At 43.8% G+C, this 25000-nt stretch overlaps 2 protein-coding genes across 8 annotated transcripts in view; both read right to left on the reverse strand.

Annotated features, from left to right (window-relative positions):
• The window catches only part of LOC123515371 (thyroid receptor-interacting protein 6-like), a 40609-nt gene extending 33659 nt beyond the window's left edge, over positions 1 to 6950 (reverse strand). For 2 of the 6 annotated variants that reach the window (XM_045273884.1, XM_045273879.1), the window contains exons 1-3: positions 6795 to 6949; positions 4080 to 4409; positions 1 to 348 (exon numbers count right to left, since the gene is read on the reverse strand). The exon at positions 1 to 348 is cut by the window's left edge and continues 193 nt beyond it. In XM_045273884.1, the coding sequence (XP_045129819.1) occupies positions 1 to 348; positions 4080 to 4238 (507 nt within the window). In that variant the 5' untranslated portion in view covers positions 4239 to 4409; positions 6795 to 6949. Of the gene's footprint in view, positions 349 to 4079; positions 4410 to 4657; positions 4785 to 6780 lie in introns of those variants that run through there. The other 4 variants (XM_045273881.1, XM_045273880.1, XM_045273883.1 and 1 more) reach the window with 4 other exon arrangements.
• A 1349-nt stretch (positions 6951 to 8299) lies between these two features.
• The window catches only part of LOC123515480 (vang-like protein 1), a 61895-nt gene continuing 45194 nt past the window's right edge, over positions 8300 to 25000 (reverse strand). For both annotated transcript variants that reach the window (XM_045274082.1, XM_045274080.1), the window contains exons 2-11: positions 16044 to 16808; positions 15656 to 15806; positions 15334 to 15440; positions 14820 to 14969; positions 14366 to 14489; positions 13682 to 13830; positions 12963 to 13143; positions 12450 to 12621; positions 12077 to 12285; positions 8300 to 11786 (exon numbers count right to left, since the gene is read on the reverse strand). In XM_045274082.1, the coding sequence (XP_045130017.1) occupies positions 11568 to 11786; positions 12077 to 12285; positions 12450 to 12621; positions 12963 to 13143; positions 13682 to 13830; positions 14366 to 14489; positions 14820 to 14969; positions 15334 to 15440; positions 15656 to 15806; positions 16044 to 16309 (1728 nt within the window). In that variant the 5' untranslated portion in view covers positions 16310 to 16808 and the 3' untranslated portion in view covers positions 8300 to 11567. The remainder of the gene's footprint in view (positions 11787 to 12076; positions 12286 to 12449; positions 12622 to 12962; positions 13144 to 13681; positions 13831 to 14365; positions 14490 to 14819; positions 14970 to 15333; positions 15441 to 15655; positions 15807 to 16043; positions 16809 to 25000) is intronic.

Below are 25000 nucleotides of genomic sequence, written 5' to 3' on the forward strand. Positions count from 1 at the left end.
GTACAAGGGCTGGGCGCTCATGGGCACGGCGACCCGGGAGGTAGGCGTGTAGCTGTGGGCGGGCTGGGGCGGCGGTGGAATGTAATTAGGATTGGGACTGAGGCCGCCCACAGGCACCTGTCCCGTGCTACTGATGTACACAGCACCGGGCACCACGATGCCGCTGAAGTCCTGCCCCGCGGACGATGCCTCCACGCCGCCCCCCGTGTAGGCGTGGTTGATGCGGGCTGAGGCCACGCCCACGGTGCCTGGGGCGGGGGCATTTACAGCATAATAGTCCTCCACGCCTGCTGGGGTTGTGGAAGGTTGCGCCGCCCCCACAGTCCCGTAGGTCGCTTGCTCTCCTTCCTGCAGAAACATACACAAGTCAATCCTGTGTGTACAACGGCCCGTTGCAATGTACACATGCAAGGTCCGGTTGCGAAAGGGGCAAGGGTCAAAAGGAGACGTATGGAGGAGGAGGAGGAGGAGGAGGAGGAGGAGGAGGAGGAGGAGGAGGAGGAGGAGGAGGAGGAGGAGGAGGAGGAGGAGGAGGCCGCCGCTAAGGACACTTCCTTGTGACGTAAGCATGGTAAAAAATAAATGTAATAATAAAAATATAAAAATAAAAAATAAAAAAAAAAATTAATAATAATATACATACTGAACTAACTGATCAGCGAACACAAACACACACACACACACACACACACACACACACACACACACACACACACACACACACACACACACACAGGGACGCCTCTATAACCCTTGGACCAGGGGACTGCACCACCTGGCACCTGCCCTTCATCTTTGAGGCTGGAGCGAGGAGAGGAAGATGAGGACTGGAGGAGGAGGAGGAGGAGGAGGAGGAGGAGGAGGAGGAGGAGGAGGAGGAGGAGGAGGAGAGGCAGCAGCAGCAGCAACGTGGTGGCGAGCTTCGCCCGGGGCAAGGCCGCCTCCCTGCCCCACCACCACAATCCCTGCCGCCGCCTCCACCGCCGCCTCCACCACCACCACCACGCTACAACCACCACTACCGCCACCGCCGCCACAACTACACCATCACCGCCACTGCCACCACTTTCACCGGCTGTGGACAAAGGTGGCAGGGCGAGGGAGGTAACCTGGATGAGGAAGGCAGGTTATCAGGGCACGACGAAGCCAACACCGATGAGTTCCCACGACCAAGACAGCCCTCACACACACACACACACACACACACACACACACACACGCCTTTTATACAGCATAGTGATTTCCATAAAAGGCAGTTCTATAAGTTCTAGTAACATGGAGCCATCTCGTGTGGCGCTTGCTGTGGGGACGCCCTGTTCTCCATTACTTCATATAAGGTTCGGTTAAGTCCTGAGTGTGTGTGTGTGTATAGCTCCGTGTCCGTCATCATATATGTGTGTGTGCGTGTACACATACTAATCAGTAAGTTGTGTGGGTGTGTACTGACTCCACTTCCTTTATCAGATACGTTATCAAAGTGGCGGTATAAAGAAGGAAAATACTGATCACCTCGCATCCGTCCTGTCCCCAAACTCATTCCCTGTACCCGCCGCGCCACCACACCACACTTGCCTCCCCCCAACGCATGCCACGCCGCCACACTTTGCACCCCACACCACTCATGCCACACCCCTGCTCTTCCTGGGTTTGTGGTCCACGCTTTTCGTGCTGGTTGGCGCTGACATGCAGGTATCAGCACATTCCCCGAGCCACACGTCACCATAACAAAATGGCACACCGCAGGGGAAGCATCTCACATTTTCTTGGTTTTCCTCTTCTCAGTCTTCCGCTTTTCCTCCACGGCTAAAAGTTAGGTTAGGGTAAAGTAAGGAAAAGGGAAGACAGGGGAGGTAAGGGAAGTGAAAAGATCTCAACAGTGACCCAACTAATGATTTTGTCCTTGACGGTGACTGTACAAGAGAGGACGAGGCGGAGAAGGCGGAGGAGGATAACGACGACGACGAAGAGGCGGAGGGGGAAGGAGTTGTTATGGAGAGTGGAGTGTTAAGTAGAAGACGTGGTTAATAGGGCGGGCCTTGTTCCAGCTCTTAAGAGGGGAAGGGAGGGGCTGGAGGAGGGAGGAAGAGGGCAATGTGGAAGAGGAGATGGCGGTGGGAGGGATGGAGGGAGTTCAGGGAGGGACTGGGAACGAAGGTGCCGTCAACCTCTGATAAGACGAGAGCCAACACAGCCTCACCTTGACTCAAACTTCAGGAATGCAACCTTGCACTATCCCTTCTTTCCTCTCCCCTTTCTCTTCTCTTCGTCCAGCTCCTGTAGCGTCCCCAAATCTTCCCATCCCTCTCCTCCCCACCCGCGGACTCTAATATCATTACCTCAGCGCTACTCGGAAAACTCGCAGATTAGCTTCTACTATCTCTGCCGCTTCCCCTTATTGAAGCCACACCAGTGCACATGAGATCCTTTCACCTGACATAACTGAAATCACTCCTGCTAACTTTACATTATATTTCCTGTTGTCGTACAGCCTAAAGATACATGAATATAATGAGGTCGAGTGTAGTGTGGCCTGTTTCAAGCCACACCAGTGCATATGAGATTATTTTACCAGATAAGGGTAAAATCACTCCTAACTCACCGTAATAATATTTTCCTGATACCGCACAAGTTAAAACTACGTGAAAGTAATACAATAACCTGCCTAGTGTAGCTCGCAACCTCCTAAGCAAACCTCCTCAACCCCCTCCTCCTCCTCCTCTTCTTCCTTGCCTTTGTACGTTCAGCACCACTAGGCACCGCTGTGTCGTGAAGCCCATGACAGCCCCACAACAGGAGTTCATGGTAAATTATGGGTGAGACAGGGGAGAAGGGTGGAAGGGAGGGATGGAGGGAGACTGGCTTGGGTGTATCTTCTTTGTTGTGCTGATGCTGGTGACTGGCACTTACTGTGTGATCAAGGGCACTTTTACACAGCACACACACGCTCACTCACACAGACACACAAAAAGAGACAAAACTTGTTCTGGGTTACTTTGTTATATCACCGAAATCAGACTGTCCAGAAGGAGGTTAGGTTGCACTTCAAAGATTGTGATGCTATAAGAGACAAATTTTACGCAATGCTATCACAGAATAATACTTTTAAATAGAATAATTCACTGCCTATATACTAAACTGGCACATCCCTATGCAATAAAAACACATGATTTTTTCCCCATAAAGCAGTAAATGCAAGACAACTACATAATACCAGAATATCCAGAATAATGTGCCAATCTAGTTACTATGTATATACTAAACCAACACTTCCATTATGCAATAACATGAAAATTATGACACAAATATTTCATACAACTGCAATAAAGTCAATTTCAGGTACAATTTCAAGGGAATAATAAGACAGAACAACACTCTTATATATACATCAATTTACCTATTAATCTATACACCAGATTGACATGCCCTTATAAAATCTTTGACACATATCTCAAAGAATTTTCTATAGTCTTGCCACCTGAGTAGCAACCCATGACTCAACACATGTGAGCTTCAAGTGGTACAATCTGTGTGTTCTGTTAGTCACGCCTCAAGGAGAAGCATGATGTAAGTGACAAACAGGATCACTGCTTAACCAAAACATGACCGCGAAATGCTCTGAACAGTCATATACCTCCACCTTCACATGGCTTATCCTTACTCACCACTCATCACTCACTCACTAACTCACACACACACATTTTGAGCTCTTTTTCCAACATGTCACTTGTAAATGGGACCAGAGAAATGCACACATACATCCACACAAACATGACCATAGCAATTTTCCTTTATGTCACAACTAGGTAAATGCAGTACACACACACACACACACACACACACACACACACACACACACACACACACACACACACTCACACTCACACACATTTTTTTCACAGTCATCCTAAGTCATCATAACTCAAAATAGTTCCTTTTAACACACACACACACACACACACACACACACACACACACACACACACACACACACACACACACACACACTTCATTAGATCACACCAAAGCAAAACACGTCACACTTTTTAATGATGCAATAAAGCAAACAAAAATCTACTCACATGTGCACCAATTCCACCTGACTTCTTAGGTTTGGGAGGGACGACTGGGGCAACCTTCTTCCCTCCTCCAGGTGAGTACTGCTGTGGTGAGCTGCCCGAACCCAGATGGAGCCGACCCAGGTCACTCGTCACACTGCTATATGTATTGTTACTGTACATGATGTGTATGTGTTTGTCTTTGTGTATTACGGAATGTTTCTAAAGGCGTTTTTCGTTCCTTTGCTTAGGAGTGGTGTGTGGTTTCATGAAGGTTTCTGTTTCTGTTGCAACGTTAGTGTCTGACTCAGTAGATGTGCTGGTGGTGAGTCCCAGAGTAATGCAGTTTTGTTTCTGTAGCAAGGAGGAAATTAAATACAATTAGTGGAATTAAGAGCTACCTTGAGTAAGATCTAATCCAACTAATACAGCATGACAGAAGCATTATCAAGAGCTACTGGTTGATGGATTTACATGTGATAAGTATGATAGCCTAACCTACTTAACAAGATAATGAGAGCTAAGGTACGTCATATTTGTAGTCTGACTATGACTGATCCACCAAACTACTGACAGTGCATTAAACTGAAATCTACATTCACTTTGCTCAGGTGAGTGAAGAGGTCAGTAGGTTGCCTGTGTGTGTGTTTTGGTCTTTGTCTCCACTCACGGTCTGTGTAGCTTGACAAGAACAAAGACCTGTGCTCCTGGTGAAAGGTGGTGATAGTCGTGGTGGTAATGGTGGAAGTGATGATAAAGGTTTTGCTGATGATGGTAGAATCAGTCACTGACTCACTGATAACACTGTACCTCTGTCACTTGACTCAAATTAAAATCTTTACCTACCCTCCTAAGTGAATATGGGAAAACTGAAAAAGGATGTTTGGTTTACCAAAAATTTAGTTACAGTATTAGGAAGTGTTGTGAAATGGAAGGAAATCCTGTGTATAGCCTGGTTCCCGTTGATGTGAGGAAATGGATGAGTCAAAGGACTTTCCTGTGTGATATGGAGCTGACAGTCCCCCCTGGCTCATTACTCAACTGATCATGTATGTCCTAATTAGGTAGTAGTTATACAGTCAATCTTATAACTTCATTGGCTTCCTAACCATTCCTCAAAGTTTGTGAATGTCTCATAATGTCACCTGTAAGATCATTAGTCTCCCTCGCTCATGATGATCTGTACCTGTCTAAAAAGAAGTTGCACTAAACATATTATAAATTCACAATTTTTATCTTTACATCAACTTGTACCGTCAGTTTAATGAGAAAATTTTACTGAGCGCATGAAAAATACAGGTTACAGGATAGTTGTATACAACCAACACATAATTACTGAACTAGCCGAGATATAATTCAATCAGTATAGTCTTCTGTTTCTCATTTCAGCATATTACCATTTCTCTCTCTCTCTCTCTCTCTCTCTCTCTCTCTCTCTCTCTCTCTCTCTCTAAGATTATTACTGGTTTCTCTGCCTACCTTTCATTCCATGCTCTTCCTGTTTTCTTTGCTTATGAGCTTGTTCCTATTTTCCCTCGACTATTTACCTCTCATCTTAATCTGTTACTGTTTTCTCTATCTCTCACCTTGGCTTGCTACCATTTTCCTTTTTTCATTCCAGTTTGTTACCATGTTCTCAGTCTCTCTCTCTCTCTCTCATCTCTGCTTTTTACTGTTTCTCTGTTTCTCATCTCAGCTTCTCACTGGTTTCTATTTACTTACTATTTGTCTCTCTCTCTCTCTCTGCTTGTCACTATTCTTGTCTCTGTTTCTGATAAAGGTGAAGCCCCTATGGCCTATGGTTCCCTTTACTGTGACTCTGAGAAGCTCCTATGGCACTCCTAGTAATAACTTAAAAAATAAATTAATTAATAAATAAAAAATAAATGTGTGTGTTGCTTTATAAGGCCCCAAAAAAATCTTGCTGTATCTAACTAGCAAAACTCTAAAGGCACACTATACAAGGCAATTTAAGCTTTTCTGACAGTTTAGATGTAAGGTTTGTGCAATTAGCTCTTGAGAAATCATGGATATAGCAGTAATCATTTTAAATTATGAGCTCAGACTATATATTCAAGTTGAGAGAGAGTAGTCTAGTAATAATCATCACATGTGTTCTGCAGTTGAATAAGTAACAATAAATTAATTAGTACATGATTTCTTTTTAATTTGTCTCTGAATTTCATATACATTGAGAGAGAGAGAGAGAGAGAGAGAGAGAGAGAGAGAGAGAGAGAGAGAGAGAGAGAGAGAGATACACAGACACAAAGATAAAGACAGCCAAAAGGGCACACAAATATAGATAAGTGAGAAACAAACGCAGATAAGACAAACACACATATATGGAAATGAAAAAAAATGGCACTGAAAAAATAAATAATGATCAAAACACGCAATAGAGGGAGAGTGAGAGAGAGAGGTAAGCACACATAGACAGACAGACAGACACACACCATCACTTGACCTCACACCACCACAAATCTAACCACTGAACCTTAACTTAACCTAACTCCACGAAATGACCAACACACGAACACACCCCCTTTGCCACCTGTTCACCACCACAACACCACAGCACACCACACCACCACAGGGCACCAACCACACCTAAGCACACTCAACATAGAGCTCAAAATCACTAATAAAAAAAAAAAAAACATCAATGCCTTGTCACTAGCAGGAATTCAAGTCTGACGAAGCTATCAAGCACCTCGAATCATCTCACCGTTAATGTCTCACCTGGTTTGTAATTCACGGTGGTTGTGGGGCAGATACAAGGGGTAGATCCTCCTGTATCTCTGACAAGGGGTAGGACATGCAAGTAGCAACTCCCCTCCCCACGCCCAGCCTTATACTGTCACGGCATTAACTCCAACTAGACCCGAGTGTTCTCCTCAACCTCCCCTTCCCCACCCGCGCCGCACCTCAGGGTCTCATTGGGTGCGCTGGCATTATTTCTTGGATTTATTCTCATCATTGTGGTCTAGATTAGTCTCTATGGTGTGGTGTATGTGTATTAATCCCTATTTGTTTTGTTGAGGATGATGCATTATTGGAACGCGGTGTTTAAAGGGCTGGCGGGTGATTTAAATCCAAGCTCTGCGAGAAGAGAAAGTTTATTTTTCGCCAAGCTGTAAAATATGCTTTTCTTATTTCATTTTTCTCATTTAATGCTTACGTATTGTTGCAAAGTTACATTTGTTGGTTTAAATTACTTTGGCTTGAATCTTAAAAAAAAGGATGAAAAACTACAATAAGGATTTAACATATAGCAACTTATTAATCCGTGGTTCACATTAGTAGGTCACAAGTTCCCTTAGCCATGACCTTAATGACCTGACCACGACTTCTGTCCACCATCAGCGGAGTGCCACGTGATCCTGTGTGTGTGTGTGTGTGTGTGTGTGTGTGTGCTTCACGCTTAATTAATGTAATTGCTTTTCTCGTATGACTGTACAACCATCATACTCTACTCGGCTCTGTCTGATACAAGCAAGTTCTAGTGAAAGTTCCTTGGTCTGTGATTCACTGAGCTCAGTGGTTCGATTTGATCAGTGTCGGTGATTGTCAAACTGTCAGCACTATTTTTGTTGATTATAGCTACCAGAAAGTTAGAGTCAGAGCGTTCTTTCTTCAACCTCTGCTAATCATATGAAGATACAAATTTGTGAAAAAAAAGTCGCCTAACTTTACTTCTTTCAAGAATACTGTTGAATGAAACATCACAAAGATAAATATTTCTATCTATGTAGTTGAATGAGCGTAACACACACACACACACACACACACATTAAAGAATGTTCAGTGACTATAAAAAAAGAAATCGGGATTCTGGAAGTAATGATCGTATTACTAAACTATTTTTCATGATAAAGTACAGTAATAAAGAAATGTAGCAAAGAGATTGGTGCGTGCGCATTCATTAGAATCACAAAACCTTCCTATGATGTCCCTGTATATACCTACTGGCTGGCGCATATGTGGGACAAGGACATCAGAGTACACTGTGTCACCTAAGAGACAACTACTGAACTTATTCAGAGACTTAAAATGAACCCAACTTAAGTATTTCTTGTAGAGAGAGAGAGAGAGAGAGAGAGAGAGAGAGAAACTTGCTACATTGCCTCTACGGATGAATTTCCTAAACCTTAAAATTTTCCGAGGTCACAACTGGCATGACTCGATGGTAATCTAGAATACTAAGCATAAAAATTATGAGAAGGGACAAAATAAAACACAAAAAATATGGGCAGTCCTTTTATTATTGATTATAAACAGCATGTACTATTCTATTTTACAACTTGATATGACCAAGAAGACCACAAATCAACCAATGAGAAGGTGTTGTTGGCATGGCTGCCTGGTGGCTGGGCTGGGGAGGGAGGGAGCCACTGTTTCTGCCTCAGTGGGAATGCAAAACATACATAACATTAATTTGTACAATGAAAATGCTATCCTAAGAACTTATTAACTGCTCTGAGTAAACACTGAGGCTTATGGTAGTGTATTTGAAGTTAAAATAAATATTCATATAACAACCAGTTAGAATTATAATATCTGCTTTGCTTTTCAAGAATTGGGTTAAGTATTCCCTCTCCAATCTTTGAAGGTACATGCCATCCCCTCCCAGCAGGTCCTGCCCACCACCAGTCCTTCACCATGACAACTCATGACTGCAGTAAACATATGGCAAGCCCTTGAGTGGCACACACCAGCTGATCTATACTGGGCTGGCACAACTTCACTCTCTAATTACATTTCTTGGTGTCTGAGAACTTAGTTTGGTAGGGGCAAGACAAGTGCCACTTGACGGCATGAGCTGGGTGACACGGGGAGTGGGTAACACCACACATTTGGGCACGTCATTGACACACAAAGACATAGAACTCTGGTTATATATTACTTCTTACACTGGAGAGTTACACTTACAAGTACACTTACATAACAACTTTTTTTAGTAAATATGAGATGTTTCGAGTATTTTCTTCCAGGATTCATTTCTTACAAATGAGATTAGGTATACTTATAAGTACAATTCTACATTCTGATAGATTTCTTGAGTTGAAACACATGATTCTCTGAGTATTTTTCTTCCAGGACTGACCGTGATGTATTTTCCCACTCTCAGACCAGGACCGCTGAGTGGCCAGCAGTGTGGGACCAGCTCAGCAAGTCTCGGTGGTGACAGCTTCCTTGTACAAATACATAACTAAAAATAAATAGCAACCTAATATTTAAGCTAAAAAAATAATAACATTAATATGTACACTTATATACATGACAGAAAATCCTTTGGCTGGGCACAAATAAGGTTATTGCACTCTCATACAAAATCTTTCATTATACATAGCTGGGTGAGTGAATAATGTATAGTTCTCAAGTTCTTAGTCACATGCATCATTACCGAAACAGGAAATAAACTTACCATACATAAAAATAAACACTTTCAACTTTGTTTTTACAATTTCTGAACCACTATTTATTCCAGGATTCATTGTACAAGTAATCCATTTGAAATTATTACTTTTCTTAACATCTGAAATAATTAGACATTCCTGTAGAAATGGGACAATTACAACTGAAAAACCTAAACTTGAGCTTGACACATAAAATCATATACTTTGGATGTCCTATCAAGGCTTCAGTCCTAACCACTCCTTGATAACTTGACTCCTGGCTTCAAATCCCTCTCAAGGCAAGTAAGAATAAAAATTATTACAGTGGTTGGTAGATGGTGTGGATCAATGAAGTGTATGACAAATGAGAAAATGAAGAAATGTATATATGGCTTTCCCTCATGAGGATCTGTCATCTCTGAAGGGAATGCTACTGAAGAGAACTGAGGAAACACATACAGCTAAAACAAACCTTAATGAGACATTTACTGATTACAAACACAGAAAGAATTACATAAATGAAGAGGAAACATAATATAGTTAAGAAGTTAAAACTAGTCTTAGGCCTTGATGGGCTCAGTCGTAAGTTTCTCAATATACAGCTCACAACAGTTCCTTGGTGGGATAAGCAGTGTTCCCTCATCACTCAAACCAGTGCTGCATGATCTTGCTGCTTGCTTTGCTTTGACTGCTAGTGTCCTGTATTTCATGAGTCCTCTTAGCTCAATTCCCTGCCACTCCTATATATGTTTAATGCCTTTATTGTCTTGCTTGTGATCAATTCCTTAGTGTATCAAATGTCATGCTTAATTTTTGTTACAATACTTCATCTTTACAAGTTGTGACTCAAGGCTATCCACAAAGACAGAAAACTGACCAAAAAATTATATATAACAAATCCAACTTAGAATCTGAAAGATACATTCAGTTAAAAATAAGTTATTACATCACTTTTTAATTTGCTAGTTACTTTTCACATTGGGCATTCTGAGGGCAGGCTGGGCAGAAGACACACCACTCCACCACAACACACTGAGATCACTGACACAGACTGAGGGACATTAAAGAAGGGGTCATGGTGGTGGTGGTGGTGGTGGTGGGGAGAGGCAGGACGAAAGTAACATGTTCAAGAATATGAAGATTAGCAGTTGTAAAATTGCAAATCCGAACCACCAATAGCAGAGCAAGTGAAGCCATGAAGATGGTGGTGGTGGTGGTGGTGGTAATGGTGACAGGCCCTGAATGACTGCTCCAGTGAGTGAAAGCAGCTGATTTAAGACACATTGAGATAACTTATATAGTCATATATCATAACAATTCTACTATTAAGGCCTTTTACAACTCCCTATACAACCCTTTTTACACTGACAACACAAAGTACTTGACACACAACACAAATCCCCACTGAAAACGACTAGAAAGTGGTGAACTTACTTTCCGCTCTCATCTCAGTACCTAAATGTACACTTTGAGCTTAAGCATTAATAAGGTCAGAGTCAAAAACCACTGCCCAGCCTCAGGACAATACTGGGAGTCTGACTTACAAAAGACGTGACACTACATATGAAGTACACAAGGTACGGTATGTATATATGCACTATTTAAATATGAAAAGAGGTTTAGTTTACTGAGGCAACACTGATCACTTGAACACAGCCGTAGCCAGCACTAAGGCTCCATGCACTGTCCACTCCTCTATGCAGCAGGGAGTCCCAGCACCCTTCAACACACCCATCAGCTTAACATCTTCAGTGTGTGCACTAAGAAAGTTGTGCTGTACTCCAATAATTTTGCACATAAGAAGGTAACTAAAATTTCACATCATTTGTAGATTCTCACGCCATCCACCCACTCTAAATGATTCACACAGCGCTCTTACAGCAGTGCTCATGTCTGGTTGCATCTACTCAGGTAAAGTTTAAACCATCTGAGTACTTTGGCATAACTCACTACATATGGTAACTACACACATAACAGTCAGAGTGAATAATAAAAGATTTTTGTCATCATAGCAATTGCAAATTCAATTTTGAGCCAAAATATGACATTGTATTTGGGACCCAAGATTTCACTTCATACCACACACTCACTCACTCTCACACTCACACACATTTTCCTAAACACTGGTCTCTGAGTTTAGCCGCAGCACAAACTTATTGCTCTTTGGATGGATGATCTCTTCTGCTATTGAGAAGTGGGGTATATGGGAGATGCTGCACAGGAGACAAACATCAGCTTGTCTCAGCTGGAAAATGGTGCCACCGTTGATGGGGCGTGATAGCAACTGGTCACACACCAAGCCCCAGGACTGCACCCCTCGATGCTCCTTGTCATTCTGACGGTAAAAAAGATTGCATAAGAAAACCATCTTAAAAGTAAATCTTAATAAAACAGAATACATCTGTTCAAATTCACCAGGTGAAAAGTAATGTGAGCTTAGAGGTATACACAGTGCAAAGGTTATCTATCATGTAAAAATATCTCAAAATTTCCATTTCTAAAAACAGAAAATACAGGCAATGAATTTAAAATATGTATGCCTAAAGAAAAGAGTAAATAAGCTATAAAATGAGGAAGGAGGGAAAGCTGAAAAGCAAAAATATAATAAGTTTAAAAATAGCTCACCTGCATGACAGGTGAAGAGACAAGGTACTTTTCTAAGAAGGCGCGGGGACTCATGTCATGAGCAAGGCAGATAGCCAGGTGGCTCAGGATGGAATCCATGGTGTGGCGTGGCTGCTGGCGGGTGATGCGCAGGTATTTCTGCAAAGCTCGAGCTAAAGAGGGGAAGATGGATTGGGCTGCCTCGTGGGGGTTCATGGGTGTACTCTGACCTGTGGAGCAAGGAGGAGGATTACGGTCAACAGCAATCAAGCACAGTGACAGAAACTCCTTCTGCAATACAGAGGATGGAAGACCAGAAGATTCAAGTCAAAGTGGTGAGACAATTGCAGTAGTTTTGCTCTGCTGAGACATAAGAAAGGTAAGTCAATAGTACCTTGGTCATCGTGCATGCGCTTGATATGGGTGAATGCTTCCTCTGCAGCTGTGATGAGTCTGGCTTTACGTTTCCTCACCCGCCGCTCGTACTCGTGCTCCTCGTAGAATCTCTCATTGTGGGCCGAGTCCCTCCGCCGGGCACTGGCTGTGAGCATTGCCCGAGTGTGGCTCTGTTGGTGGTGTAGGGTAAGACTTCATGGTGAGAATAACAGAACTATCAGAATATATACTAATTGTTTAAATACACTGGTCATTAGAAATTGGGTTTTAACTATACTGAACATCTCTGAAAATTTGCTTTTTATGTTACACTACAAAATATAAACAGATATAGTAGGATAAAAAGAAAAGAATCACATGTTATTAATGGCATCCAACTCTCTTTTGCAACTCCTATAAAATGGTAACGAAAAAGAAACTATTTTGGCATCCCTTTTCAGACTGCTATTCTTGCTGTTTCACTTCCCTCACTTCACTCTAATTATTGCTCACTGTTTTCTGTCTACCTTACCTCGGGATTCTCCTCATTGCCATCCACATCATAGTATTTGAAGGATGAGTTGGAGGGATGAGGCTTCTTCTTGGAAGGAACACGGTCCAGGTAGGGGTTGTAGATAGTAAAGTCTTGGTAATACTTCTCCAGCACCCAGGCAGCGGCTCTCTGTACACTAAGCTGCCCAATGTTGTACCATCTGGAGGGAGTAGGATAGCAAATTATGTAGGATTCTTTGAAAATATGATTTAGTTTACATTCAAAGATAAAATTGAAGAAGTAGGACAGCTGCTTATCATACTCCCAAAATTATAATTAATGGGCTAGTAACATCAATTCTACTGTGGGTTTCTCAAGTAGTTTTACATAATTTTTCCTAAATAACTCATGAACGAAACACTCTGCCAATTTCTATCAAGTATAATACTTCTTTGCATATAGAGTAAAGAGGTCAGTTACTCTCTCCACTGCATATAACCTTCTAATTCATTACTGACCAAAATTACTTAAGGCTTAGGAGCAAGAAATTATAAAGAAAATTCCAACTGTACAAATAATTCAAATGCATGATTTCCTGGATAAGCCAGATGCACTACTGCCTGAACCATTGCACTGTCAAACATAAATCATACCAGAACTAAAAGGCCTCAAGGCAGGTGTCTCAAGAACCATCAACAATAGTGCTGGGTAAATGAAAAGAGAGATTATCCTGAAAACATCTGCATGGCATCTCTCACCTGCTCTCTCCATCTGGAGAGCGTAGGACCTTCACCATGTACTGAGGTGTGAGGTGACGCAGCTCCAGGAGGATCACAGCCAGGTACTGGATAAAGAGCAGTGCATCCACAAGACTCACCGCAAAATACACAATGGAACGATACCGCACCTGGTGATAGAATGGACTTGGTAACTAAATGTGTCTCTGCTTCATAGGGATAGACATCCGTTTCTTTTTCTTTTTCTTTTCTTTTTTTTTTTTTTTTACGTTAAAGCCTATAGCGCCTGTAAGCACACTTGAAGAGTGTATGGGAAGCGCTGTTCAGCTTCCGCCCATTAGTGGCGCAGGCAATTTTATTTATAGTGGTACCCATATTAGGGCCCATATCACCCCCGAAGCTCATCTTTGGTGTAACCACCTAGAACCTGGGTATCATGGTGACATGTAGGTAACTTTAAACCACTCGATACATGGCAAAGTGTTTAAGGCTGTACGTGGTGGGATTCGAACCTATGCGTGGATGTCTGCCCAATCCCACGCTCACCACCTTATCCACTATGCCACCGCTTCCTTGTTTACTACACTGCTATGGAAATTACTATATCATGAAACAATGACAATATCATAAACCTTGAAATTGAAAGAATTAAAAATGATGAATTGTGAAAGCGAAGGTGGAGTGGGGATGAAGAGATGCACTCACCTCATCTCTGTTCTCCAGGATGCGAACCACATAGAATAACCAGTAGGAGAAGGTGAACACAAATATGAGCATCGTCACCAGTGCCCGGAAGATGAAGATTCTGGGCATGGTGGCTTTGGGCTGTCTGCAAGTGAAAGATGAGACATTAGAGGAGAAAAATAACATGGAAAGCTCTGTGGAAGAACTAATATAAGAAATACATATAATATAAATGTGATACTCTCAATAAAGGAAAGGTATTTCTCAGACAAAACCCTAGAAATGAGAAAGTAGAGCCATAAAGAGAGAGGAATTAATATCAGTGCCCTGGGTTCTCTTTGGAGGATTCTGGTGCTACCACTGCAAAGAATATCTGACACCTATTTGACACAAAGGATTACATATGGCAAACCTAAAACCACAATAACATGCATCAAAGCTTCCTGTCCCCTGAGGAGGAAAGCAGCATCCTCACCTGAAGAAGAGTGCCCAGGATCCCAGGAGGAGGATGAGGAGCTTGAAAGAGAAGCTGATGAGGAGACCATCACACTCAGAGTCACACTTGAGGTGCTCACTCTTCAGCTGAATCACATTGAGGCGAGGGATCAGCACCATAGCAATGGGGCTGCAGGGAAAAAATATAATTAACACCAGGAAAAGTTCACAAGATATTTGCTATACTAGTATCCTAGTATAGTGGTCCATGAATGTCACTTTCTGATGGGAGCAGACGAGACTTAAGAATATGAATGAAGGTTGACAGAGCAGAGTGTGAATGATGAGTGTGTGTGTGTGAGAGTGTAAAGCTTTGTCTGGGCTACACCAAGTGAGACTGTTAGCTTGGAACATAGATAGATAGATATATAAAATTATTTCTGATAGACATGAAAGGGATAGATTCATATTCTCACAAATTGATGTAAGTCTCTCGCCACTTATCACAATGCAATATCTGGTTATCTGTTTCTAGAAGCACAACTGTACAGTACCTGAGGAAGGCAAACAAGGCCACCAGCGCACAGAGGGCTGACCCGGCATACCGCTGGCAGGTGAAGGTGACGCCTGTCTCCTGGTCGCGGCCAATGATGGTCACATCCTATAAAAATAACAGTAATGACTTCAGATTTTTCACCGAGAAAGTATTTACACATATACATACAATAATTACTATAAGTAAAGATATACTATACGTGCCAGTTACTTTTCACCAGAGAGTTAAGATGTGAATGCTGCGTGCTTGTATAAGTGAGTAGGATTGCCATCCTGGAATACACTGTGATAAACAGATGAATATATATGAAAATTTTTTACCTGGAAGGACTCAGAGCGGACTGAGGTGTTGCCGGTGATAGCGGTGGTGTTGTCCCCCCAGTTGTCATCCTGCGGGAGGATCTGCACCTCGATCACTTCCCCTCCCATGCCGCCGTCGCCACCCGCTCCTGCCGTCATCTCACTGACCCGCCTGCCACAATGGTGATGAAATCACACCTTGGACTTATATGTCATATGTGTGAGTGCATGCATGTGTGTAACATGTGATTTTCTTATGATATCACTCAGTACTAACTTCATCTAAAAATATCACTACAAGGTATCCTAGTTATAAATTCTCAGCAACAATGAACACCTATCATAAAACTATGAATCCTACAACATCAGGTCATCATGGCAGAGTCAGGACCTATAAATCCTCCCTCACCTTCCTCTCTTGTGGAGTGGTCGAGCATTGACGTTCCTGAGGGAGACAAATGAAGCCTTTTGTCTGGCTTGTTGATGCTGGTACTGCTGCTGCTGCTGCTGTTGCTGCTGATGGTACTGGTACTGGGACTGCTGCGAGTACTGAGGGTGCCGCTGCAGGGAGGCGTAGAGGCTGGCGTCGGTGAAGCCAGACACCACAGAGTCCTGGTCAGGTGTCCAAGCCCCCGCGGTTGCATACGACGGACCGGGGCCCACGGAAAAGGACATAGAAACCCGGTCTCGCCTTCGGAGTGGAGGAGCGTTGGCCGGCTGCTGGAGCTTGCATATAGGAGGAGGAGAAGGGCAATGATGGGGGCGGCTAGGGCAGGGGACCGCCTCGTAGCGCACTTTGCCTATGGCGCTGCACTGACCTCAATTGATACGTGCTTGCTTGGAACTGACGCTTGACCACTGGATGTTCACTGTTCACAATTGTCTGGACATGACCAATCAGGAGCACATATCTTCAAGAGTTCAATATAATTTCCAGCAACACTTAGATTCTCACCTGGCAGAAACAAAGAGTTCTAATTTTTCACTTCCTCAGACACAACCTAAGAAGTTTGTCCTTGTGAGTCACTTCAGGTACACAAATCAATCGTTTGGGAGACGTTTACTTGTCGTTTCAGTTCGCCGTTGTTGCCAGTCGTCACTCGGAGGGACACCACTGCAAAAACCTCCAAGTCGCTCAGTTAGGTAACCGTAGGGCCACAACTGCTGCCGTCACCTGGTGGGGGGTAGAATAAGGTATTTCAGTAACAAGAAGGGTACATAAGAATGAAAAGAATGTGTAGGGTTGCCAGTACATGGTGTATTCCCACTCAGCCTCCCAAATTCCTGATGCCAGAGCAAGAAATGGTCCCTAGATGCTGTGTTTGTCTGAATGAATGTTTGATTGTGACAGTGAATGGAAGGGTTCTATTTACATAACACTTGCTCTTTTATCTCCATTCTCTCTCTCTATTACTCTCTTTTATCTTTATTATCATTCCTGTGTGGCTCCTAACTTCCATTCCTTACTTGTTAACTTTCTTCTTCTTCACTTTATTCTCTCTTTCTCTTTCTATTCTTTCTTTCATATCATTACTTTATGCCTCCATTCTTTCATTCCTTCAAAGTCAACTCTCTCTTTTCCCCCTTCCTGCCTTTCCTCCTTTCCCTCCCTCTCTATCCCTCCTTTCCCCACTGTCTTCCTCCTTTCCCTCTCCCTTCCTCCTCCTCACCTTAGTTCAGTTTGTGGAATGTTATCAGTCGGAAAAGTGAAGGGTGGAGAGGCCAGAGGGGAAGGGAAAAAAGTGGTCGAGAGAGAGAGAGAGAGAGAGAGAGAGAGAGAGAGAGAGAGAGAGAGAGAGAGAGAGAGAGAGAGAGAGAGAGAGAGAGAGAGAGAGAGAGAGAGAGAGAGAGAGAGAGTCATTTCTTATTACTTCTTTATCTACACTTTCTTTTCTTCTCATCTTTCTTCATTATCTTATTACTATTAAATTCTTACTGAAGATGAGAGAGAGAGAGAGAGAGAGAGAGAGAGAGAGAGAGAGAGAGAGAGAGAGAGAGAGAGAGAGAGAGTCGGCATACCAGGTGCTACCACATAAACTTGAGGCCAGGTGGAGGTTGGATGTGGAGGAGGAGAGAGGGGGGGATGTGAGGAGAGGGAGAGGGGAGAGAGAGGAAGAGGAGGAAGGGAAGAAAGGAAGAGGGAGGGAGGGGAAGCAGACTGGCACTGGTAGACATCCGGGAGCCAGTGCTATATTTCTTTCTCTCTCTCTCTCTCTCTCTCTCTCTCTCTCTCTCTATGAAACCAGTAGGTAATTACATGGAGATGAAGAACGGGACAGCCTTTCACGGAGAGAGAGAGAGAGAGAGAGAGAGAGAGAGAGAGAGAGAGAGAGAGAGAGAGAGAGAGAGAATGAAGTTTAATCAAAGCTCACCATGTAGTACAACACAAAATAATTCTCTCTCTCTCTCTCTCTCTCTCTGCCCTCATGACCCGTTACCCCTTACCCTCCTCTTCCCCCTTTCCTCTGTCCCTCCGTCTCTCCTCCCTGCTACTAATTCCACTCCCACCCCCACCTCCTCCTCTCCTCTCCACTTCTATTCCACCCACCTAGCCACTACCTTCCTGCTTCCTTCCCTTACTCCCCCCTCGCCAATACCTGCAGGCCCCGTACCCGTTTCGACTGTGAAATTCATGCAGCGTGTGTGTGTGTGTGTGTGTGTGTGTGTGTGAGAACACAAGAGAATATCGTACACACACACACACACACACACACACACACACACACACACACACACACACACACGTACACGTTCTTGTAAAGCATGTACACACCTATTGTTGTCAGTGTACGTAGTTTCTTACACGTGGTCGTTCTTGTCAGTGGACGTGAATTTACTGACACACACACACACACACACACACACACACAGTAGAGGTGACGTTCCTACTTTCTCAGTTTCGATAATGTTCTGCTCCTCCTCTTCTTCCCTCCCTCACCTACTTCCTCCTCCTCCTCCTCCTCCTCCTCCACCTCCTCCTCCATTATCTACAATTTGAGGAGCCACCAAGCACGAGCCGTCACTGAGCAATTTCTTCCTCCTCCTCCACTGGTAACAAAATGCATCCGACATTTCAACATTTTTATGTTTCAGTGCCAGGCGAGATTCCGTGTACGATAGCTTTTTGAACGGTCATACGATATTGTTCAAGTGAAAGAAAATATGCAGTAAAGAATAAAAAAATCATGTATTTGTAGATAAAGAGACGTATTGAATTAAAGCAGCCAAAGAGGAATAAAAAAAAATCGAGTGTGTGTAGATAGTCAATACATGTACTGAAAATAATTTAAGAGGAAAGGTACATACATAGACAGATATATAAATTCATTAATATTCAATGCACTGGAGCTGTCAAGAATTGCATTATGCTATTTTCTCTAAATATAATTTCATAATCTCTAAGCGGTGAACGTACGCCTTAAGAAATATAGTCTTTGCCAATCATTTTTAGTTTGTCTATATATTTAATCTATAAGACGAACGCACATAGCTAAGACTTATAAAATATCATCTTGTCAATGTTTCTAGGTAGCTTATCAATACGATTAAACGCTAATACAATACGTAAAACTTCTAAAAGTATAACATTCGCCAATGTTTCTAGTATATATATATATATATATATATATATATATATATATATATATATATATATATATATATATATATATATATATATATATATGCACACAGTACAAAAGACTTCTAAAAAATAACTTCTATCAATCTTTATAGCTTATTCATACTATTAACCATCAATATCATAGGGAAAACATTTAAAATATAATATTTTAAGCGTCAACATATCTAAAATGAAAGGAAGGAACTTAGAAAAGGAAGGAACGAAAGAAAGAAAATATTTCATTCTTGAACAGCCTTTATTAACATTGCGCGACGTATTTTTGCAAGTTCGCTGATGATGCATTGGTTGCTGGCCACAGGCGTAACAAAGCGGGACGAGGCACGGATTTGGGTTTGACTCAAACACCCGCAGCGCTACACTGGCCCCTCACTCAGGACCACATTCAAGAAACATTTCTGCGTGCATCTCCACAATATTCAAAACACTTTTAAGCTAAAATTCCACAGGTTTTTTGAAGAATATATAAGTGATAGATTAACAAGATTTTTAGATTATTAACAGGAGAAACATTCTTGAGAACCGGGCAAATCGTTTCTCTGGCCCTCAAAAGCAGTCGTGGTGAGACAGAGAGCAAAGCGTTTCCCAATGCGGGCCTCACTCAGGGGACGGGAATGTGTGCACTGCTCTCAGCGAGCCTCAAAAGCACGCAATATTACTGCTGCATTTCTGAAAATTTCCCCTCCTCCCACCAACTGAGTCAAGCGAATCGAAATATTCGCGTTAAAACATCCCCACTCTAATCTTTTGACTTCTTGTTTAAACTCCCTTTCATTCTTCTTACCTTCGCTTTCTCTTGCCGCCCACCCGCTGCCCGGACGCTGCAATTACTACGCGCCCAGGTTAGTGCGAACAAGAACGTAATGTAATGAGTCATCCAATTAAATAACTGGTCTTCATGTGGCGGTATTTCGCTCGCTGCCGAGTTATTGCTTTCTTCCCACCCTCGTCCACGCTGGCCACGCAGGACGGTGAGTCTTCGCTTTGTTCAGATTCACAAAGCGTGTTTGCTCATGGAAGTTTGAAAATACTTGAACGGACAAAATTGTATTCCAGTGTTTATATAATCCATACCAGCGAGGAAAATTGAGACTCATCACTGATAATTCTCTCTCTCTCTCTCTCTCTCTCTCTCTCTCTCTCTCTCTCTCCACGTCGTTCGTTTGCTTCGTCTCTACAGTATTTTTCTTCCTCCTGCTGCTCCTACTCATACTTCTCGTCTTGGTCTTGCTGTCTTGCCACCCTCCGTTCTCCTCCTCGTCATACCGGCCTTACTGCCTCTTCTCTTCCGGCACCCCAGGGGGCTCCCACCACGCCCCTCCCTCGTACTCAACACGGGAGCCGCCTCAACGCTCCCCGGCAAGTCAGGGTGGCTCTTGCATGGGGTGGCCGGTCGCTGCCGCAGACACATCCAGGTAGAGTCAGTGACCCGCCACGCTCCGCTAATGTAAAATGTCACAAAAACACGAATTTCCGAGCGAATAAACACACACACATGAATTTGCTTTGACTCTGCGTGCATATAACATCGGTAATATGATTGTTCTTGACGGTAACGTGGGGTTTTTATTGTTCTTATTGTTTTTCCAGCTGGTAGTGATGAAGGAAGGTATGTGAGGTGACGGAGGCGAGAGTTGTCAGCAGGTGTGAAAGGTGAGCGTCAGGGAGAGAGGTAGACAGGTGTGATGGGGTGACAGGTGAGACCCCAAGCCTTCTTCTCTCTTTGGTGCCTCATTCTTATCCCCCTCTCCTCCTCCTCCTCTCCTCCTTCGCCTCCGTCTCCGTCTGTAGCTCTTAAAGTCTATTTATTTATATATTTGCGCCATGACACACCACCTGCCCTTGCCAACTACAGACACTGCGTCGCCCTAATGCCCCCCCGTTGCCCCCTGCCCCTGTTAGTCGCTCCCTCTTCCCCCCCATGCCATTCTGCTCCCCGTACATCGTCTCTCCCCTCACCAGGCCTCTCTTCCCCTCTCCTCCACTTGCCTCAGTCACCATGCCAAGTCTCATGCTTAAACACACAAACTCACTCACTCTCTCTCTCTCTCTCTCTCTCTCTAGACGCCGTCTGATTCATCTCTCCCTACTAGATAGAAGTATATAGGTGTGTATGTACTGTCACCGGCGTACACACACACACACACACACACACACACACACACACACACACACACACACACACACACACACACAATTTATAAAAGCGTCATCTTTATCAATGACAGGACGAATTACGGTAAGAATCTCTCTCTCTCTCTCTCTCTCTCTCTCTCTCTCTCTCTCTCTCTCTCTCTCTCTCTCTCTCTCTCTCTCTCTCTCTCTCTCCTACCCCTTCAATACAGTTACTATCATCCTTCTTTTTTCTGGTCTTGTCGATAGCGAGTGAAACAAGCTAACAACTTCCCAGCCCGCCTCGCGCACCGCCACTCCATAAACTGGCACAAAAATAACCCCTGTCCGTCACCTCCCTGACCTGGGCGCGTCCGGCGAGGCAGAAACACCATTGCGCTTGTCTTATTTGATCCGCCACCCGCGGGTTCAGTGGATAGCTTGCTACTTAGCGACGGGGTATGGTGCGAAGGAAGAAGTAGAAGAAAAAAACGTCTTATTTGTGATGTAAATATGTGGGTACTTGCATTTTGTATACTAAAGATGCAGACGCAGACGTAGAAGCAAACGCAGCAAAGCACACACACACACACACACACACACACACACACACACACACACACACACACACACACACACTTTCATTCTTTCTGTCTGCTTCTTTGTTTATTTGTGTATTTACTATTACTACTACTACTACTACTACCGGTCCACAAATACCATTATTTCTACTACTACTACTACTACTACTAGTACTACTACTACTGCTACTACTACTACTACTACTACACAACTATAACTACTACTACTACTACTACTACTACTAGTACTACTGCTACTACTACTACAACTACTACTATTACTACTACTACTATTACTACTAATAATACTACTGCTATATTTCATTATATCTTATCCATTACTCTCTCTCTCTCTCTCTAACCCTATAATACACCAGCACCACAGGTAACTTAAATAAATCATCCGCCGCACACACGCACCCTTCATCTTGCTTATTTCCAGCTTAGGGGCGTCATGGGAGATTATTCACCTACTCGACCTTTAATGGGAGGCGAGGCAGGCCCAACACTACCCAGGACCCAGGGCAAGGTGAGGCGAGATTGCAAGTTCAAGATCTCGTTTTCTTTTCCTCTGTCGATTTCCAGTTCTCCCTCTTACTCCCTCTCCTCTTGCTGCTTCCTGCCGGACTCCGTGAGATTGAGACGAGGTGAAGAGGCGATACCCAGCGATATTAGCTAATGATTTCATGCACAAGATCTCTCTCTCTCTCTCTCTCTCTCTCTCTCTCTCTCTCTCATGAGGACTAAGGACTAACAAATCTTTTCCACTTTATTTTTTCGTTTCTTTCCTTCTTATATCGAGTCTTGACCCTCACCATCCTTCTCGTCCACCCACTCCTCTTAAATACCAACGGTTAGGAGGAGGAGGAGGAGGAGGAGGAGGAGGAGGAGGAGGAGGAGGAGGAGGAGAAGCAAGAGGCGTGGGAGCGAAGAGTGGTATATTGATGCTACAAATACTCCTTGTCTAAAATTGGTCTGATTCAAACGCAGTGGGCGAATAGCAATGCCTGTACCGCCCCCTCCAAGCGGCACGAGAATGGCAGGACGGAAGAGAAAGGAGTGAGGTGAAGTACGTGAGAGGTACGCGGGGGAGGCACGGGAATAAGGAGACGGGGATGAGCAGTACCAGTGTCAGAGAGCAGAGTGTAAGAGAGAATATATTGAAGAACCCAGGAACACAAGTACCTCTTCATCTGACCCTGTGTGTGTGTGTGTGTGTGTGTGTGTGTGTGTGTGTGTGTGTGTGTGTGTGTGTGTGTGTGTGTGTGTGTGTGTGTGTGTGTGTGTGTGTCTGACCTTTACACCTGTCTGTTATCAACATATCGGCATTTGTATACGAGTTCTTACCCTCGAGTGGACTAACTGAATGCATAAGGCGATTACGGTACTGAGTTAACACGGGGTTCTGCTATCATGAGCATTGTAGTTCATGTGTCTATTTCAAGTAGTAATAATGTTGCCTATATACATTTACTCACCCTACACCCTCCACATACGTCACAAACACACTCTTTTATGTTTTCATGGGAGAAACTGCGCTATATTTTCCTTCTTGATTCTTTTCATGTTCTTGCATCTTCCTTATGCATTAAGATCATCCACCCATCTAGTACCTACTCACCCATCCACACATACCTACCTTTCCTCCCCGACACACTTCATCTCCCCAAGGGCTGCCTGCGTGCAAGACCTCTAGTACCTGATGCTCGTGGTTGACTTACGGCATTCTAATCTGAACCGTCTTTATAGAGTCTAGGTTCATCCCACAGTACGGTGACCAAAAGAGGGCGCTCCTGCAGGTGTCCTAAGCAAGGATATTCAGCTTGGGCATAACACTCGCGCCGCCGCTGCTGCCACCGCCCTGTGTACCAATCAGAAGGCTGCAGAGTGGGCCGGGAAGGGGACTTTTAGTGTACCGACAAACCTTTGCTTCTCTACTTTATTCCGTCTAATGGTCGATTTCTGAAACATTTCCCGGGCACCTCCACTCCTTATAAAAAATGCTAATTGAAGTTACACGGGTTTTCAAGTGTTATTACAGTTATAAAGACAGATTAACAAGTTTTCTACATCGTTTAACTGGAGAAACACTCTTGAAAACCCGGCTAATCATCACTGTGGCTTTTGAAAATAGTCATGGTGAGAAAATTAAGTGTTTCTGAATGCATGTGTAACTCACATCAATGACTTCCCGCCCAAAGCCAGACACCTCGATAAATGTAGAGTGAGTGATCAGAGCAACACATTTCCACCTCAGTTCACGGCGAGTTCATGGACGTGAGGGCAAAGGTAATGAGTCTGAGGTGGCGCACTGAGCGAGAATGAATGTACACGATTGACTCTTCTTCGGAAATTCTTCACCTTGCTTGCGGCGTCGACGAGAAATGGCGAGAGAGAAACGTGGCAATGATGGCAAAAACACACGCCCAGGTGAGTACCCGAATGCTGAACCTTCCTCATCTCTCCCGCTCTCCCAGAATCAGCACGAGGAAGGGACACCAGAAATCCACTTGATCGGAATGACAGGGCAGTGAGGCGGAGCAACATCAGACGCGGCGAGGCAAAGATTCCGGCGCCGCGTCTCGTGTTGCAACATCAAGAGCATTCCCAGTGGACCTTTGTGAGCACCGTGGCAGGTATTTCCGCGGAGGCAGGTAGGCAGGTGGGCGCAAGGTGCAGGGTGGGCCGCTTCCTGTGCCTTTAGCGATACGGAAACACAACCGCATTTCAAGGCCACGACGGACAGAGAACGTAGCGTATTATTACTGATTTTTTGGGGTCCTGTCCTGTGTAGCTCGCGTGTGTTTAGGTTAGTCAAGTTAGCCTGGCGTTCTGAAGGCGTGTAGGGCATATCAATGTGTGGGTATCACTTCCATATGTGGGTGATATTACTCCTTCATCAATTCAGTCAGACCTTATCTTTCTCTTGATGTCTTGCTCTGTTTACGCTCTCCATTCTCTTCTCATACCTTGCCTTGCCTCACGCCCGAAGAATCACCCAGCTTTTAAAACATGGTAGTGTTCTGCAGCTAC

This window comes from Portunus trituberculatus, chromosome 39 (genome assembly GCF_017591435.1).
Source record: "Portunus trituberculatus isolate SZX2019 chromosome 39, ASM1759143v1, whole genome shotgun sequence".
In the NCBI taxonomy this organism is placed as follows: Eukaryota; Metazoa; Arthropoda; class Malacostraca; order Decapoda; family Portunidae; genus Portunus; species Portunus trituberculatus.